Raw genomic sequence first — 19,344 nt, 5'->3', positions numbered from 1 at the left:
TATAGAACTAGAAAATTTGGAGAAAAGAAGATCCAAAGAAAATGCTCAGAAGGGTGTAGACACAAAAAGACATCCAATGGCATGCTCTGTCCTGGAGCTGAAGGTGGAGCAGGCCAATCGGCCAAGGCATACAGGAGGACCCAAGTAAGCGGGACCATAGACTGTTGTGTCAGCAGTAGGGGGAAAAAATTATGACAGTTTGTCAGCAACCAATAAAGATGAATGCTATGCCAATCCTGTTTATCTTCTCTTCTCTACATCCATTCAAAGTCCAGAATTTATAAAGCTTGTTTAAGCTGTCAGAAAGCAGGGGGTGGAGAGCTGAAATTCCACTCTGCAGAGCTCAGTAAGGAAAGTTCTAAAAACTGATTGGAGAAGGGAAGGGACACACCCCACTTCACACAGCGCAAAGGAACAGAGCTGAGGCTGTCAATCACAGGTTGTGTGCGGGCGCTCCCTCTTGTCACAGTTTATCTCTTGGTGTCAGGAAATCTTGCCAGAAGTGACCCATGCTGATAGTAGAGGAATGAGGCAGCAGATACAAATGACACTTAGTGCTCTGGATTGAGACAAGTACACACTATAGAGGAATATGCTTTGTTCATATTTCATGTCTGAGGTTTACAGCCACTTTAAACTTTAGCTTTATCACTTCAAGTCAGCAATATGTACACACAAAAGTGTGAAAAAACCCTTGCATTTTTGTAAATATTTTATTATCTTTTCATGACAGCACTGAAGAAATGACACTTTGCTACAATGTAAAGTAGTGAGTGTACAGCTTGTATAACAGTGTCAATTTGCTGTCCCCTCAAAATAACACACAGCCATTTATGTCTAAACCACTGGCAACAAAAGTGAGTACACCCCAAAGCGAAAATGTCCAAATTGGGCCCAATTAGCCATTTTCCCTCCCCGGTGTCATGTGACCCGTTAGTGTTACAAGATCTCAGGTGTGAATGGGGAGCAGGCGTGTTAAATTTGGTGTTATCGCTCTCACTCTCTCATACTGGTCACTGGAAGTTCAACATGGCACCTCGTGGCAAAGAACGCTCTGAGGATCTGAAAAAAAAAGAATTGTTGCTCTACATAAAGATGGCCTAGGCTATAATAGATTGCCAAGACCCTGAAACTGAGCTGCAGCACGGTGGCCAAGACCACACAGCGGTTTAACAGGACAGGTTCCACTCAGAACAGGCCTCGCCTTGGTTGACCAAAGCAGTTGAGTGCACGTACTCAGCGTCATATCCAAAGGTTGTCTTTGGGAAATAGATGCATGAGTGAGGCCAGCATTGCTGCAGAGCTTGAAGGGGTGGGGGATTTAGCCTGTCAGTGTTTAGACCATACGCCGCACACTGCAACAAATTGGTCTGCATGGCTGTCATCCCAGAAGGAAGCCTCTTCCAAAGATGATGCAGAAGAAAGGCCGCAAATAGTTTGCTGAAGACAAGCAGACTAAGGACATGGATTACTGGAACCATGTCCTGTGGTCTGATGAGACCAAGATAAACTTATTTGGTTCAGATGGTGTCAAGCGTGTGTGGTGGCAACCAGGTGAGGAGTACAAAGACAAGTGGGTCTTGCCTACAGTCAAGCATGATGCTTTGAGTGTCGTGGTCTGGGGCTGCATGAGTGCTGCCGGGACTGGGGAGCTACAGTTCATTGAGGGAACCATGAATGCCAACATGTACTGTGACATACTGAAGCAGAGCATGATCCCCTCCCTTCAGAGACTGGGCCGCAGGGCAGTATTCCATCATGATAACGACCCCAAACACACCTCCAAGGTGACCACTGCCTTGCTAAAGAAGCTGAGGGTAAAGGTGATGGACTGGCCAAGCATGTCTCCAGACCTAAACCCTATTGAACATCTGTGGGGAATCCTCAAATGGAAGGTGGAAGAGCACAAGGTCTCTAACATCCACCAGTTCCGTGATGTCATCATGGAGGAGTGGAAGAGGACCCCAGTGGCAACCTGGGAAGCTCTGGTGAACTCCATGCCCAAGAGCAGGGATCTCCAAACTATGGCCCTCCAGCTGTTGTCCCATGAGGCACTGTAAACCTCTGACATTCACAGACATGACTAGGCATGATGGGAATTGTAGTTCCTGAACAACTGGAGGGCCTTAGTTTGGAGACCCCTGCCCAAGAAGATTAAGGCAGTGCTGGAAAAAAATTGGTGGCCACACAAAATATTGACACTTTGGGCCCAATTTGGACATTTTCACTTAGGGGTGTACTCACGTTTGTTGCCATCGGTTTAGGCATGAATGGCTGTGTTGAGTTATTTTGAGGGGACAGTAAATTTACACTGTTATACAAGCTGTATAAAGCTGAATAAAATATTTACTGTATTTTTAGTGTTTTAGTGTACTCACTTTTGTGAGATACTGTATATATACGTTGTGGTTTTAAAATTGGTTTACCAGGATTTTGGCTGAAGATATCAGACCATACCCGGTATTGTTTTTCCCAGCCAGCGGCTGGTTTTCTCATGAGTCGCTGGAACGTTTTCAGAAGTGGCGGGGGGGGGGGGACCAGAGCGACGTCACTTCTGGTTCAGGCTTGAAGCAAACAATTTTATTTTGTAAAGCAAAAGATAACAAAAATTATTTTTTCTTTACCTTTTACTTTTGCAGGGGGGCCGTGCCGTGGAGGGGCAAATGTGTATTCAGGACCGCGCCGAGGAGGGGCAAGCGTGGGAGGGACCGTGCCGAGGAGGGGCAAGGGGGACCGCGCCATGGAGGGGCGAGTGGGAGGGGACCGTGCTGTGGAGCGGCGAGCGTGGGGGGACCGCGCCGTGAAGGGGCAAATGCGGGGGGTAGACGACACGTGCGGGGGAGGGGTGAGTGCAGACCGGGGGGGGGGGGGATGGGTGGCAATTAAACAAAAAAAAATGCCAGAAAAAGTCTGGTCTTCAAGTGGTTAATGTCACCCTGAATTCAGGATCAACTCCAGTCATCGCACTATGCTAAGGCAAGGCAGGTGTTCTGCAGAATGTGCATCTGTGAGATAGTACTGCAAGTCCCAGCATAACTATTGGAATCAAACCAGAAAGAAAAGAGTATGAATCTCATAAACCCCCAGTGTGCTCTTCTACCAAGAAACACCTCCGCTCTGATCACCTTCAATACACGTCAGAAGCTCTGCCAAGCGTAGCCGACAGATTGAGCAATAAAACACAGAGGGAATGTAACATAACGAGACCACAGTGACAGAAGGCTTGAGAAAGCAGAGCCCGGGGCGATGGGTATTGTGCTCAGCAATCCTCTCCAGCCCTTCCCCTGAGGGCCTGCACACAGTATTTGTGGCTGTCACACAAGTATGTGGAGGGAGAGGGATCAGAGCGATAAGCAGAATGGATACAAGTCTGTACAACTGTCGCATGCACAACCCAACTCCTCCAAAACTTTCATGCAAACTTCTGGAGAGCTGCGCCTTTCATCAATGCTGCCGTGTTTACTTTCCGCCAACATCACAAAGAGAACACCAAAGGTGTCTGCAAACAGACTGATTACCTATACAAACAGCGCTGGGTTTCAGTAAAGCGGACCTGTCAGGAAACGTACATTCTTGACATGTCACAATATACAGCAACAGCACAAGTAGTGCCTGCACTACTTTTGCCGATTTCGGGTGCGACTTCAATAGACATCTGTGCATGAAGCCGCACAGATGTCTTTCAATTCGCACCCAAAGTCGCATGGATATGCTGCTTTGAAATCATGTGGCTTCAGATGAAGTCGTATTGATTTCAAAGCTGTGTTCAGAGTGAACGAGGGCTTAAAGCAGAACTCTGCCAACACCATCTGCCGGAGGAGTGGAAGGTCAGAAAAGTGATTCTAAAAGGCAGAAGGTTTTTTTTTTTTTTTTTTTTTTTTTTAAACTTTGTGCGTTCTATGCATTAGAGTAAAAAAACTTTCTGCCCCCCTCAGCACCCCTAATACTTACCTGAGCCCCATCACGATCCAGCGATGTTCACCAGTATCTTGGTTATCCGGGACTCTCCCTCCTGATTAGCTGAGACACAGCAGTAGCACCATTGGCTCCCACTGCTGTCAAAGTTAGTTAGCCAATCAGGATAGAGAGGGGGGGGGCAAACCACAGTTCAGTGTCTGAATGGACACACACAGCAGCAGCTCGGGTGCCCAATAGCAAGCTGATTGCTGTGGGGGAACTCGACACGAGGGAGGGGCCAAGAGAGCTGGTAAGGGACCCCAGAAGAGGAGGATCGGGGCTGCTCTGTGCAAAACCACTGCAACAGAGCAGGTTAAGTATAATGTGTTTGTTATTTTTAATGAAAAAAAAAAACGGAGACTTTAGTATCACTTTAAAGTGCTTTTCCTCTCACACAGACTATACAAGCAGTTAACCCGTATATAGTGTGAGTGCAGACCACTGCAAGAGATCATTCTTACATTTCATCAAGTTGGGCTTTAACTTAGGCTGAGAGGATGCCATCAGTATACCGCAGGCAGGAGGAAGCATTTCCTCAGTCTCCTCTCCCCCAGTGATCAGACTGCAATATTTCTCCGTTTTTTTTTTTTTTTTTTTTTTTAGGAATCACACTTACCTTGGTGGATGCAGCATTGGTCACCTGGCGCCTCTACACTGAGAGCCGAGCGATCGAACATCTCCGATCGCTCGGTTCAGACAGCTCCCCGAGCAGAGAGCTGTAGACGGTCAGTCACAGCTCTCTGTTCTGCCCCCTCCTCGCTCACTGGAGCAATTGGCTGTGGAGGGGCGGGGAGAGGCCGGCTCAGCCTCTCAGTGGATCGCTGAGCCTGGTGTCGGTCCAGGCACCAGGCGGATCCAGACTGTCGTGATGACGCAATGTATGGACTGAAAGCCATGACGTCAGCAGAGAGCAGACTTCAGCCCGCTGTCTGCTGAAAACAGGTCACAGGAGTGCAAAACGAACTGCACCCCTGGGATCCATAAGAGAAGTACAGCCAATTGAGCTTTGGCTATACTTCTCCTTTAATAGAGATAGAGATAGAGATAGAGATAGAGATATATACACACACATATACACACACACATATCTTCGGAACGGCTGTTGGGTGCTGTCGCCGCTATTCCGGGTAAGTGAGCCTGGCAGTGAAGCCTTTTAGCTTAACAGCTGGTTCCCTACCTTCGCACTCTGAATTTCCAAAAAACTTGCTTGATGTACCTTTATTGCCACACGTGTATCAGACAGACAAACACAGGACAAGCAGTTGACATGTTTCACAAGCAATAGCTTGCTTGTTCACAACAAAAGTTGCATACACCAAGCAGGCTGTTTAACCAGTTCCCTACCGCCGTATTGTAAAATGACGCCGGCAGGAACCGTTCCTCCCTCCGGGTGGGCGTCATATGACGTCCTCAGCTTCTGTCATTGTGGAGAGCATCACTGGGGACCAGACGCGCGTGCCCGGCGGCCGCGATGTCCGCCGGGTACCCGCAATTGCTCATCAAAGAGCAGGGACGTGAATCTGTGTGTGTAAACACACAGATTCACGTCCTGTCTAGGGAGAGGAGAATTGATCGTATGTTCCTTGAACAGAGGAACACCAATCGGTCTCCTCCCCTCATCACTCCCCTCCCCCCACAGTTAGACTCACTCCCTAGGACACACATTTAACCCCTGCAGCGCCCCCTAGTGTTAACCCCTTCCTTGCCAGTCACATTTATACAGTAATCAGTGCATTTTTTATAGCACCGATCGCTATGTGAATGGTCCAAAATAGTGTGAAAAGTGTCCGATCTGCAATAAAAATCGCAGATCACCGCCATTAGTAGTAAAAAAAATAAATAAAAATGACAAATCTATCCCCTATTTTTAGAAGCTTTAACTTTTGCGCAAACCAATCAATATACACTTATTGGGATTTTTTTTACCAAAAATATGTAGAAGAATACATATCGACCTAAACTGAGAAAAAAATAGTTTTAGTTTTTTTTTTTTTTAAATGGGATATTTATTATAGAAAAAAATTAATAAATAGTGTTTTTTTCAAAATTGTCGCTTTTTTTGTTCATATCGCAAAAAATAAAAAAAACGCAGAGGTGATCAAATACCACCAAACAAAAGCTCTATTTGTGGGGGAAATAAAACGATCAAAATTTAATTTGGGTACAACGTCGCATGACCACACAATTGTCATGGCCTGGGCTGGAAGGGGGTGAAAATGCCCTGTATTGAAGTGGTTAAGGAGTATACCCTAATCAGGCACATCCAAAACCACCTACTTAGGATTACGCTGAATGCAAAAAACATTACAACGTTTAAAAAAAAAAATATATATATATATATATATATATATATATATATATATATATATATATATATACACACACACATATACATATATATATATATATATATATATATATATATATATATATATATATATATATATATATACACACATACACATACACACACATACACAAACACTGACAGACCTCAAAAAGGAAAAAATTGATAAAAACAAAAATGTCCATAAACAAAATATCCATGAGACAAAACAACAGAAAAAAAAAGAAGAAAAAACACATAAAACAAAGAACAATCAATACATTTATGTCCAGCCTTCTAATGCCCAAAAAGGATGATTGTATATGTACATTCTCAAACCATCTATTGAGTCTAAATGCATATGTATACAAGATAAGTATATATTATAGTGTAAACCTGTTCAGAAGGGCATAAGAGGCAAGCTGCTGTAATATAGTCCCTCTAAAAATACATATGTATATGGGCTTGAGACAAAAAATCAATCAAGCCCAAACATAGATGTACTTAAAAAAATGGTACTCAAACAAAAAAATACAACAAAAAACAAAGTTCCTTTTGCATGATAATAAATTATCTATGAGTCCTAATGGGAACAGTGTGTAAATGACAAATGGACATGTGTCAATAACTGGATAGGTAGAAGAGGATGAAAAAACGATTGGTAAGCTGCAATATATGACATTTATGGTTTGGGGTATAATATCACTGTAAAGTTGAGGCTGCTAAATGCACTATGCAAAACCCTAAGCTAAGCTCTGCTACATTCTCCCAGCCTCTGAGGACCTCAGTCAGCAGCTAATTGGCCGTAAGCTGGCTCCACCCCTAAGGAACACCTAAAAGAACTGAAGTGGACATAACTACAAACCAATTCACAGATGAGAATGACCAGCTTAATCTGACCGCCAAGGACCAGTTCAGGACTGGTCACCTGGATAAACTAGAGCCAAGACACACAAGTCAGTTTCATTGCAATAGTCTGGAAAAACTATAAAGCAATGGTGATGCAGGACAGATGCAAGCCGCTGAGAGCCTGAGACAGCCGCTCCCCGTCCCTCCACTGCTCAGCGCTGGAGGAGCACAGCGGAGAGATGCTGATTGACAGTCAGCACCTCTCTGCTCAGGGAGCAATGAGAACCGAGCCATCGGCGGTGTTTGATGGCTCGATTCTCAGTGTTAGAGGCGCCGGCGGACAGATGCTTCATCCACCTAGGTGAGTATGAATATGGGAAAACCCCCAAACCCATACTTCTCTCTTAACTCAGAAATGTACAGGAGACTTTGACAACGCAGCAGCTGAACTGAGTAAGCGTGGTCACCCCAGGACAGGAAGTGCCTGTGGATGCTTGCTGCTACGATTTACCCGAAAGCAAGACATTAAAAAAAAAAGGAACATATGCAGCAACATATTTGGTTTAAGTGCTTAGAAGCACTTTAATTCATTAGATTCACCGTCACTTTCTCCACTAATGCACAAGAGGAGATTCTCTTTAAATTTTCATTAAAAAAATGAAATACTTATCCTGTTTATTAAAAATAGAAGTATTTGTATTAAATCAAGCCTGAAACAAAAAGCCTACTTTGATGCCAAGGAGGTGATCTTTGAAGTTGCTTTCAGAGGGATGTCATACTCGATCAAAATAATTTATGATAGATAAACATCAAGCATAGGATGCAAATGGTGCAGCTAAATAAACCTCCCCTTATCTGCCTGAGATGATCTAAGGATCCAGGCAGCACGAGCTGATCACGCATCAGTGGTTAGAACATGTTCCACATTCTTCGGAGTATTTATCATGTCAACCAAAAATAAGGTTCCGCAAATGTCTTTCATTACAAAGCTCTCTGATAAATGCACCATGGGGAGACTCAAAAAAAAAAAAATGGAATAAAAATCTTTGGGAGTTCTCAAAGAAATATACCAGTGTGATTAGGCAATAAAAGAAGGGACTCATGTACCCAATACTAGTCTCAATTCAGAAAACAGATCATTGCTCCCCAGAAATAGTATTTATCACACCAGCTGGGTAATGGCTTCTATCACAGCTAAATCACACAGATGATTTGTTTAATGAAGAATTCCTGCTTTAACAACGTAAAGTAAAACTCTTAGTGGGTTGAGTACATTTTATTCCATTTTTTTGGGTTTATACACTTTTTAACATTATTTTTTTCCAATAGAAGATACATATATATTACTCACAATAATATATATATATATATATATATATATATATATATATATATATATATATATATATATATATATATATATATATATATATATATATATATATATATATATATATACACACATACATATACATATATACACATACATATATACACATACATACACACACACATACACATACATACATACATACATACACACACACACTATATTGCCAAAGGTATTGTGACGTCTGCAACAGCTTCAACTCTTCTGGGAAGGCTGTCCACAAGGTTTAGGAGTGTGTCTATGGGAATGTTTGACCATTCTTCCAGAAGCGCATTTGTGGGGTCAGGCACTGATGTTGGATGAGAATATCTGGCTAGCAGTCTGCGCTCTAATTCATCCCAAAGGTGTTTTATCAGGATGAGGTCAAGACTCTGTGCAGGCCAGTCAAGTGCCTCCAAACCAAACTCGCTCATTTATGCCCGGCATGGGCGCGTCTTTTTTTTAATTGTGGCAGCAGACACTGGGAGAAGATCCCCGGTCTGCCTTCACAGCAGGGATCAGGGGGATGACCTGGCTGGCACTTACCTGTAGGTACTGTAAATATCTTCTAAACCTGCACGGTTTAGGAGATATTTACCATATGCGCATGCGCACTGAAGGAAAGGGCACGACTGTGCCGTTTCTAAAGGGCCCGTGCCATGACTGGTGGCTGCCATGTGCATGCGCGGGAGTGACGTCACGCGACTCCGGCCAGTCACGGAGCCGGAGTCCACAACCCCAGAAGAAAGAGGGGTAAAGATGGATGATGGATGCGGCCACCAGCGGGGACATTGCGGGCTTCGTTTGCAGGCAAGTGCAACATAATGGGCTAGTATGCTTTTACTTTGCAGGGGAAAAAAGAGGAAGTAAAACTGATCAGATTTTAGTTTCTCATGTTCCACGTGTAACATGTTCCAAAAGGTGAACTTATCCTTTAAATCTACTCTGTAAAAATTACCTCCCCCCCCTTCACTACAAGGATTAAATTCTCATTTTGTCTAGGGGGTAGCATAGTCATGAATATATACAGTTAGGTCCATATATATTTGGACACAGGCACAAGTTTAGTTTTTTTTCGGTATTTACCAAAACATATTCAAGCTATAGTTATATATTGGATATGGGCTGAAAGTGCGCACACTCAGGTTTAATTTGAGCATATGTACATTCAAATCAGGAGGAAGGGTTTAGGAATTACAGCTTTTAAAGCGGTTGTACGCTCTGCTTTATTTTTTTCCTACAGGTAAAATGAAGATCTCCTAAACATACACCATTTAGGAGATATTTGCCCTGCATGCAGCTGCTAACATCAGTGGCGCATGCGCTCTGAAGGTTCGGTGTATCGTGCCGGAACTTCAGAGCTTCTTGCCGAAACCAAGGGCTCCCGCGCCAATGCAAGGAAGTGACGTCATCGCGGCTCTGGCCACTCAGTGGCGGAGCCTGCGAACTCATAAGAAATGCCAGGGGAACGTGTCAGCTCTCTCAGCGGTGACCAGGCGCCGCTGTGGGGGCTTTGTTCTAAGGTATTTCATAATTTGCTAGCATGCGATGCATACTAGCACATCATGCCATTGTCTTACAGGGGTTTTTTGGGGGGGGGGGGGTTCAGTAGCTTACTACCGCTTTAGGAATAGCCATCTCCACTTTTTCAAGGGACTAAAAGTAATTAGACAATTGAATCAAAAGCTGTTTCATGGTTAAGTGTGGGCTACTCCGTCGCTATTTCTTAATCAATAAAACAGGTAAAAGAACTGATGGATATCAAGCTCAATCCGCCCACACTTGAAGTTCCACCACTGTGCCTCGGAAAAAATCATTCCAAATTGGTAGAGCTGCCACTTTAAACAATATCTAATGTGAATGGTATTTTTACCCCTTATCAACTTTGAAAAGTGAGAAAAATAGTGGCACTTAGATCACAGCAATATAATCATACATACATACTCGATGCAGCAAAAATAAATGTGAAAAAATATATATATAATTAATCACCCTGTGACAAGTGAATACTACATAAATCTTATAATAAAGAGTCCATGAAGAAAATATTCCAATGAGTTGTTTTAGTGTAGTAACTTCCTAATCATCCACCACACCAGTGTGCAAGTGATTCCGCTCCCTTCAGAAAACGCACTCACCGGATGAATATGCCTTACACTCCTCTCGTGCTTGGCTTCAAACGCTTTAAACCACACAGAAAGGGTCAAGAAAATATCCGATATCCAGTCGTGTTATACAGGGGATCTCTCCACATGTAAATAATAAAAGGTTCTCCAATAGTGTAATAACGTAAAACCAGTTTTAATAAAACACAAAGAATCTTCAACCTTTACACTCACATTAAAAGGGGTTGTAAAGGTAAAATTAAAAAAAAAAAAAAAAATAACAAACATGTTATACTTACCTTCACTGTGCAGCTCGTTCTGCACAGAGTGGCCCCGAACCTGGTCTTCTGGGGTCCCTCGGCGGCTGTTTCAGCTCCTCCCTCGCATGGTGGTTAGTGCTTGCGGGCGCGCTTCCGTGATACAGCCGGCGGCTATAGCCACTCGCTGTATCACTCGGCCCCGCCCCCCCGGCGCGCCTCCTCATCGGATGTGATTGACAGCAGCGCGAGCCAATGGCTGCGCTGCTTTCAATCCATTCACTGCAGCCAATCAGCGACCAGGCTGAGCTGCAATGGAGATGACGAGAACGAGCAGCGGAGATTCGAGGCGTCAGGTAAGTAAAACGGGGGGGCTGGGGGCGGCGGTATTGTCAAAAGTTTTTTCACCTTAATGCATAGAATGCATTAAGGTGAAAACATTTTTACCTTTACAACCCCTTTAAATCAAATCAAAGCAAGCAGAAATACCAAATTAAAACTGGAGTGTAAGGCATAATCATCCGGTGAGTGCATTTTCTGAAGGCAGCAGAATCACTTGCACACTGGTGTGGTGGATGAATAGGAAGTTATTACACTAAAACAACTCATTGTAATATTTCCTTCATGGACTCTTTATTATAAGATTTATGTATTATTCACTTGTCACAGGGTGAATATATATATATATATATATATATATATATATATATATATATATATATATATATATATATATATTCACATTTATTTTTGCTGCATTGAGTATGTATGTATGTATGATTATATTGCTGTGATCTAAGCGCCACTATTTTTCTCACTTTTCAAAGTTGTCAAGGGGTAAAAATACCATTCACAAAGCAGGTAAAAGGTCTGGAGTTCTAAGCGTGGTATTTGCATTTGTAATCTATAGCTGTGAACCTACATCATGCGGTCAAAGGAGCTGTCCATGCAAGTGAAACAGGCCATTTTAAGGCTTCAAAAAATAAACAAATCTATCAGAGAGATAGCAGCAACATTAGGAGTGGCCAAATCAACAGTTTGGTACATTCTGAGGAAAGAAGAATGCACTGGTGAGCTCTGCAACAGAAAAAGTCCTGGACGTCCTTAGGAGATAACAGTGGTGGATGATCGCAGGATACTCTCTATGGTAAAGAAAAACCCATTCACAACATCCAGACAAGTGAAGGACACTCTCCAAGAGGTGGGCGTATCATTGTCGAAGTCTACAATCAAGAGAAGACTTCACGAGAGCAAATACAGAGGGCTCACTACAAGGTGCAAACTATTCATAAGCCTGAAGAACAGAAAAGCAAGATTAGACTTTGCCAAAAAAACATCTAAAAAAGCCAGACCAGTTCTGGAAATGCATTCTTTGGATGGATGAAACTAAGATTAATCTGTACAAGAATGACGGGAAGAAAAAAGTGTGGAGAAGGTTTGGAACAGCTCGTGATCCAAAGCACACAACGTCATCTGCAAATCATGGTGGAGTACTGGGTCGTTAGTATTTATTGATGATGTGACAGAAGCAGCAGGATGAAGCCGGATGAATTCTGCAGTATTTAGAGATATACTCTCAGCCCAGATTCAGCCAAGTTGATTGGACGGCGCTTCACAGTACAGATGGACAATGATCCAAAACACACTGCAAAAGCAACCCAGGAGCTTTTGAAGGAAAAGAAGTGGAAAATTCTGCAATGGCCGAGTCAATCACCTGATCTCAACTCAATTGACCATGCATTTCACTTGCTGAAGGCAAAACTAAAGGCTGAAAGACCCACAAACAAAGAACAACTGAAGACCGCTGCAGTTAGAGCCTGGCAAAGCACCAGAAAGGACGAAACCCAGTCTTTGGTAATGTCCATGGGCTCCAGACTTCAGGCAGTCATTGCCAGTAAAGGATTCTCAACAAAATATAAAAAATAAACATTTTATTTATGAATATATGCATTTGTCCAATTACATTTGAGCCCCTGAAAATGGGGAGACTGTGTATAAAAATGGTTGCAGTTCCTACAATTTGTACTTGATATTTATGTTTAACCCCTTGGAATTCATTTGGATTGTTTCGTTTTATTTTATTCTGGTGGCATACAGAGCCAAAAGTATGAAAATTGTAGCTGTGTCCAAATATATATGGACCTAACCGTACCTTATTCTAATAGAGGGCTCCTCTGCAGGCTCGGAATAAAATGTCCTCCAGAGCAATACAGGACCACAAGGATATTTCATTTTTTCGGGGGGGGGGGGGGGGTGTTCCTGTCCTGAATTGGGCTTTACATGTTAGAGGTTATAAACGCTACCTCCTTTATTATCTAAAACTAATACAAATAAATACATTTTGACAATAAATACACTTTAAAATTAGTATGATTGATTTAAACATTCACATTTACATCTCAAATTTGACACATGGAAGATGCCATATAGCAAGCAATTATGCTGCAAGTTTGAAAATGCCTTGCTAAGCTTCACTTCACAAGTAGCACAATTGCAGCAAGTCCGCACATTGCATGACTCCAGATCAATTTTCTTTGCAAACATTCCGCAGGGCTTCTGCAAGTTCTGATTCAGTCATGTTGTGCAATAGTCATTTCACCACAGGGGGTCGCTGTGGCTGAATTTTCATGCTCTAGATGATTTGCAGAGCTCTTGGTGTAGACTCACCACTGCAACTTTGCTCTTGCTAGACACTCGCCACGCAAATTTGCTACAAATTGGAAAAGTGTCAACTAGAACGTGTGCTTCAAGTGCTCTGCAAGTGTACAACTTGCCAGTGAAAACGTGCAGCAAGTTAACAAGACTTACAATTCAACACTGCCATTAATTTGTGGCAAGTCATCCTTGCTATCTGGGATACAGAGAAAAGGGATCCCAGCGATCTGGAACAATCATGCAATGTAAAGAAATACACACCATGCAATACGGAAACTTACCACGGGAAACAGCATGCCCTCCAGGAGGAAGTCCTGTGTCTCAAACCGATTGGAATCTTTAAGCTCCACTGCAAGACAGAACACATCCCCATTCATTACCAGAAACATCAAAACATTTGCAAATAAAAAGCTGCAGTGTTAGTCTTGATGAGGAGTTGGTGTACGGGTGGGGACCTTCCAACACTCCAGCTGCCAAAGAGACGATGAGCCGTATTATGTATAATGGGAATGCAGATATTTGTGATTTCTTAGTGGTTAGAGGGTCATTGTCTGCCCACGACTGCTTTAATAAGACAGTCACCAAAAAGCTTAGTAACTTCCCAATGTCACTAATATTGATGAGGGATAAGGGTTATAATTTAGACATTGACCCCGATTGGCAAACTTTTGACCAAATGATTGAAGTCAAAGAAAATGCATAAAATTGCAACATTTCAGACATTATCTGTGGTATGCATTAGTCATCTGGAGGGGAATTTTGCTAAATTTTCACAAATTTTAACGTCCATCCCTAATCCTGACTCCAAAACATTATTACCTTATTTAAAAAAAAAAAATTTGACTGGAGGATCTGGACATTATGGCTCATTCAATGATCATGGTGTATAACACGCACATTTATTTTAAGAGGGAAGTTTCAGGGAAAAAAAAAAAAAAAAAAACTTAAAATTTTAAATAAGGAACTTTGAAGCAAAATAAGGGTCAGTGCCCATCTGCAGCCTCACCATTGCCATCAATGCAGCCTCATCAGTCCACATCAATGCAGCCTCACCATTGCCATCAATGCAGCAGCCTCAACATTGCCATCAATGCAGCCTGATCGATGCCCATCTGCAGCCTAAAAGAGCCAGGGAGGGGGCGGGACGAGCTCCGACAGATTACATACAGTGAGAATCTCCTATGATAGATAGAACAGTGGTCCAATGGTGGCCCAGGAGACGGGAGTCCTATTAAAGAGGAAGCCAAGTAAACAAGAGATTCTCACTGTATGTAATGTGATGGCACTCGTCCCGCCCCCCTCCCTGTCCCCTCTGAGGCAGCTAAAATTGAAGTATCGGCGTATAACACGCACACGCTATTTTTCAGGGTGAAAAAGTGCGTGTTATACGCCAATAAATATAGTATTTGCATTTCCAAAAGAAAAAAACGTAATTCAAACCATTACTTTCGCAGAGCTTTCCTGCAGTATAATGTTATTAATAATATTCAGAGTTTTTAGCCAATTGTGAATACTTCAACCAAGAAACCAACTATGGTGGTCTGCCGTTTACAGGAACCTGTGCACACCAGCGTAGTTTATTTGAAAGGAGTTGATCAATAAAGAGAACCTGTCATTATAGAGCTTATGAGGTTGCCACTGTTGACCTCTTCTATAAAAAAAAAAAAAAAAAAAAAAAAAAAAAAACATGCAATTTGTCTGGCTATCATTCTGATGCTTTTCCTACAATGAGTCACTAACCCAGAACAAGTCAGCGGTTAAGGATTTCAAACTCTTCTATGACTATCATTAGGATGCTTGTTCTAGGTCTGTGACTCAAAATGAAAACATTAAGACCGGGCCAGTGGGATTTTCAGTAGGGTGTTTGCAATAGCAGCCAACCTTTTATTCATAACAGGGTCAGACCACTAAAGGCTGGTAATTTTTTTTTTTTGTAAGAGTAATGCCGCGTACACACGGTCGGACTTTTCTTCTACAAAAGTCCGATGGACGCCGACGGACTAAAGCCGGCTGACAATCCGATCGTGTGTGGGCTTCCCCGGACTTTCAGCAGACTTTTCCAGCCGCAAATCTGACGGACTTTAGATTTGAAACATGCTTCAAATCTTTACGTCGTAACTACGCCGGACCCAGAAATCCACTCGTCTGTATGCTAGTCGGACGGACAAAAACCGACGCTAGGGCAGCTATTGACTACCGGCTATCAACTCCATTATTTTAGTCTGGTGTACGTCATCACGTACGAATCCGTCGGACTTTGGTGGGATCGTATGTAGGCAAGTCCGTTCGTTAGAAAGTCTGCCGCAAGTCCGCCAAAAGTCCGTCGAAAGTCTGTCGGACGGGCTGTCGGACTTTTGTAGCCGAAAAGTCTGACCGTGTGTACGCGGCATTAAAGATAAAGAATATGTAAATCCAACACTTCATATTCCTGATATGTGCCTGCTGTACCATGTACTTACAGTATATGAAAACTATCATGTTCTCTTAGTATTGCTTCCTTTGTGTGAAATCCCTGGTGTTCCTGCCAGTCCCTCTGCTTTCCTAATAAAACCTGACCACACTAAGCAGAATAGCGCAGCGTGGTCAGTTCTCTGGCTGTGCTGGGAACTCCGTGTGCTCTCGTCCAAAGATCAGACTTGTCCTGACACCCCCACCATGCAAAGCCATTCACTGAGAAGCTCAGTCATCTACGGTTTCTCCGCCCTCAGCTATAATGCAGCTGAGAACAGAGGGAATATGATCAAACATTATGAATATATTTTTTCAGTTTTTTTATATGTACAGTATACACAAATGTTTTGACTTTCATTTCTATTTTAAACTGAATGGGCTGTTTTACAAGGTGAACCTTTACAATCACTTTAAAAATCACCCATCAACTTTATATCCCTTTCAGGGTGAGATCTTGGTTCTTGGATTCCTGGGCCAGCACATGAGCCTTTGGTGCAGGAGGCCCTTCGTTGGTAGTCCTTTGTGCTTTAAACATCTGAAAACCATATACTTTTGTTTTAAGAAACCCAAGCAAGGTGTTAAAAAATAAAGACCAAAGGTCCCTACAACAAATCTCATCACCAATGTGCCCCATCACCCCTTTGTTGCAATGCTGCAGCTGCCATCACTTTTAGCATTTGGCACTTCCGGCCTGTGTCCCATCCCATGTATAGTGGTTCCCCTAGGTCACTGCCAAATCCCATAGTGACGTAAAGGAACCACTGCAGTGAGGCTATAAGGAGGGCAAGAACAGTAATGGCAACTTTGGTGGGGGTCTCACTGCTGAGCAGTGGCATAGCGTGGGTTGTCAGCGCCCGGGGAAAGGTAACTAATTTGCGCCCCCTAACCCATGGACTTGTAGCAGTCCCTTCTACTAGTACAGTAGTACTGACCTACCCGACTCCTACACAGACCTACCCGACTCCTACACAGACCTACCCGACTCCTACACAGACCTACCCGACTCCTACACAGACCTACCCGACCCCTACACAGACCTACCCGACCCCTACACAGACCTACCCGACCCCTACACAGACCTACCCGACCCCTACACAGACCTACCCGACCCCTACACAGACCTACCCGACCCCTACACAGACCTACCCGACCCCTACACAGACCTACCTGACCCCTACACTGACCTGATTCCTACACAGACCTACCCGATTACTATACTGACACCTACATTGACCTACCTGATTACTATACTGATACCTACACTGACCTACCTGATCCCTACACAGACCTACCCGGCTACTACACTGACCTACCTGATTACTATACTGACCCCTACACAGACCTACCCGACTACTACACGGACCTACCCGATTACTATACTGACACCTACAGTGACCTACCTGATCACTACACAGACCTACCTGACCACTACACTGACGTACCAGATTCCTACACTGATCTACCTCTCCCCCCCTGCCCCGACCATGTCCACCACCCTTGGCCCAGCAACAGGTCACTCACCTCTTCTGACTCCCGAGTCCTATCTGCTATTATGTGGCCTGTGCCAGACACTGCCACAATGAGGACTCGAGGAGATCTGGATTGGAGGAGAGACACAGCATGCCAGCGTAGAGGCAACCGGACAGCGAGGCGGGACTCTGGAAACAAGTGGCGCTGCGCATGATGCACCGACTGCGATCTTCATCCACAAGCCAGCCCTGCGGCTACACGTGACAATTTCAGCCCCCACCTTAACCACGCTACGCCACTGCTGCTAAGATCCCCGACCAATATAACAAACCCCTACAAGTCTACGCTTAGAAGCAGAACATCTCCTTTGCCCACTTAAAGAATGACAAAAGCAAACATGACCACAATACTCTATGTATCATTTAAGGACAATAATTATGATAAAAAAGCATTACCTTGAATGGCCACGGCAGCTAGTCGGATGTACTGCTCCACAGTACAGTGCACTTGTGCATCATAGACATTCTTTCTTAACTGAAGGTAATACTGATACCTGTAAGACAAGTGTTTTATCAGTATTTAGTCAGAGGGTACAGGTGAGCTCACTATAATATTCATAATCCCCTAACAGTGTGACATTTCCGAAAAGAAGAACGTGATCAAGATAGACATATAAACAAAACAGTCCTTCTCAACCAATGTGCCACTGCACCCAGGAGTGCCATGGCAAAAAGCTAAAAATTGTACCAATAAAGGCAGGCGGATCAAATAGCTTTATTCAAGCCTGCCTTATTTTTAGGAAGAGACACAGGTTGTAAATACAAGCCCTGACCCTGTGCAGGGCAGTCCACCCGCATTCTACTAAATTATGACAAAGGGTTGCTAAGGAGCACATCAGGTCGCCGCGCATCATCAACATTTCCCCTCACTTGCTTCCATAACAGTCAATAGAGAAGCGCAGGTCATCGGGGAAGGGGGAGTTGGTGCTGCCTGTGGTTCTCTCCAATCCCGGAGATCAGATTGGATTTCTCCTCCCAGTGCCAAGTATCCTGGGGCCCAGAAGCTAGGAGGCGCTCAGCTTTTTCTTGGTCAGCCAGAGGGGGTGGGTGGGACAGCGGTGTGTCCACCTCTTTTCCTCACTGCACAGGTGGCCGCTATGGCTGATCCAGCAGCTGAAGATGGAGGGGGAGCAGAGATAGCAGCCCTGCAAGTCTTTTCTCTCCTGTGCTATGTGGCTGATGGGGAGAGGCTTCTCCAGCAGGAATTCTGTTCATCTGCCTACTGACTGCCACGCCACTACATACTGCTCACTGACCGCCAAGCCACTACATACTGCTCACTGACCGCCAAGCCACTACATACTGCTCACTGACCGCCAAGCCACTACATACTGCTCACTGACCGCCAAGCCACTACATACTGCTCACTGACCGCCACTACATACTGCTCACTGACCGCCACTACATACTGCTCACTGACCGCCAAGCCACTACATACTGCTCACTGACCGCCACTACATACTGCTCACTGACCGCCACTACATACTGCTCACTGACCGCCACTACATACTGCTCACTGACCGCCACTACATACTGCTCACTGACCGCCACTACATACTGCTCACTGACCGCCACTACATACTGCTCACTGACCGCCACTACATACTGCTCACTGACCGCCACTACATACTGCTCACTGACCGCCAAGCCACTACATACTGCTCACTGACCGCCAAGCCACTACATACTGCTCACTGACCGCCAAGCCACTACATACTGCTCACTGACCGCCACTACATACTGCTCACTGACCGCCACTACATACTGCTCACTGACCGCCACTACATACTGCTCACTGACCGCCACTACATACTGCTCACTGACCGCCACTACATACTGCTCACTG

The 19,344-nt window shown here is 44.0% G+C and overlaps 1 protein-coding gene across 1 annotated transcript in view; it reads right to left on the bottom strand.

Annotated features, from left to right (window-relative positions):
• The window catches only part of PTPN14 (protein tyrosine phosphatase non-receptor type 14), a 158,805-nt gene that overhangs the window by 51,597 nt on the left and 87,864 nt on the right, over positions 1 to 19,344 (bottom strand). The window contains exons 4-5 of the mRNA XM_073628385.1: positions 17,895 to 17,992; positions 13,800 to 13,867 (exon numbers count right to left, since the gene is read on the bottom strand). Coding sequence (XP_073484486.1) covers positions 13,800 to 13,867; positions 17,895 to 17,992 — 166 coding nt within the window. The remainder of the gene's footprint in view (positions 1 to 13,799; positions 13,868 to 17,894; positions 17,993 to 19,344) is intronic.

The sequence above is a fragment of the Aquarana catesbeiana genome, linkage group LG04, assembly GCF_042186555.1.
Source record: "Aquarana catesbeiana isolate 2022-GZ linkage group LG04, ASM4218655v1, whole genome shotgun sequence".
Taxonomy (NCBI): Eukaryota; Metazoa; Chordata; class Amphibia; order Anura; family Ranidae; genus Aquarana; species Aquarana catesbeiana.
Note: the sequence above shows the minus strand (reverse complement) of the source record. Positions and strands in the feature narration are given on the sequence as shown.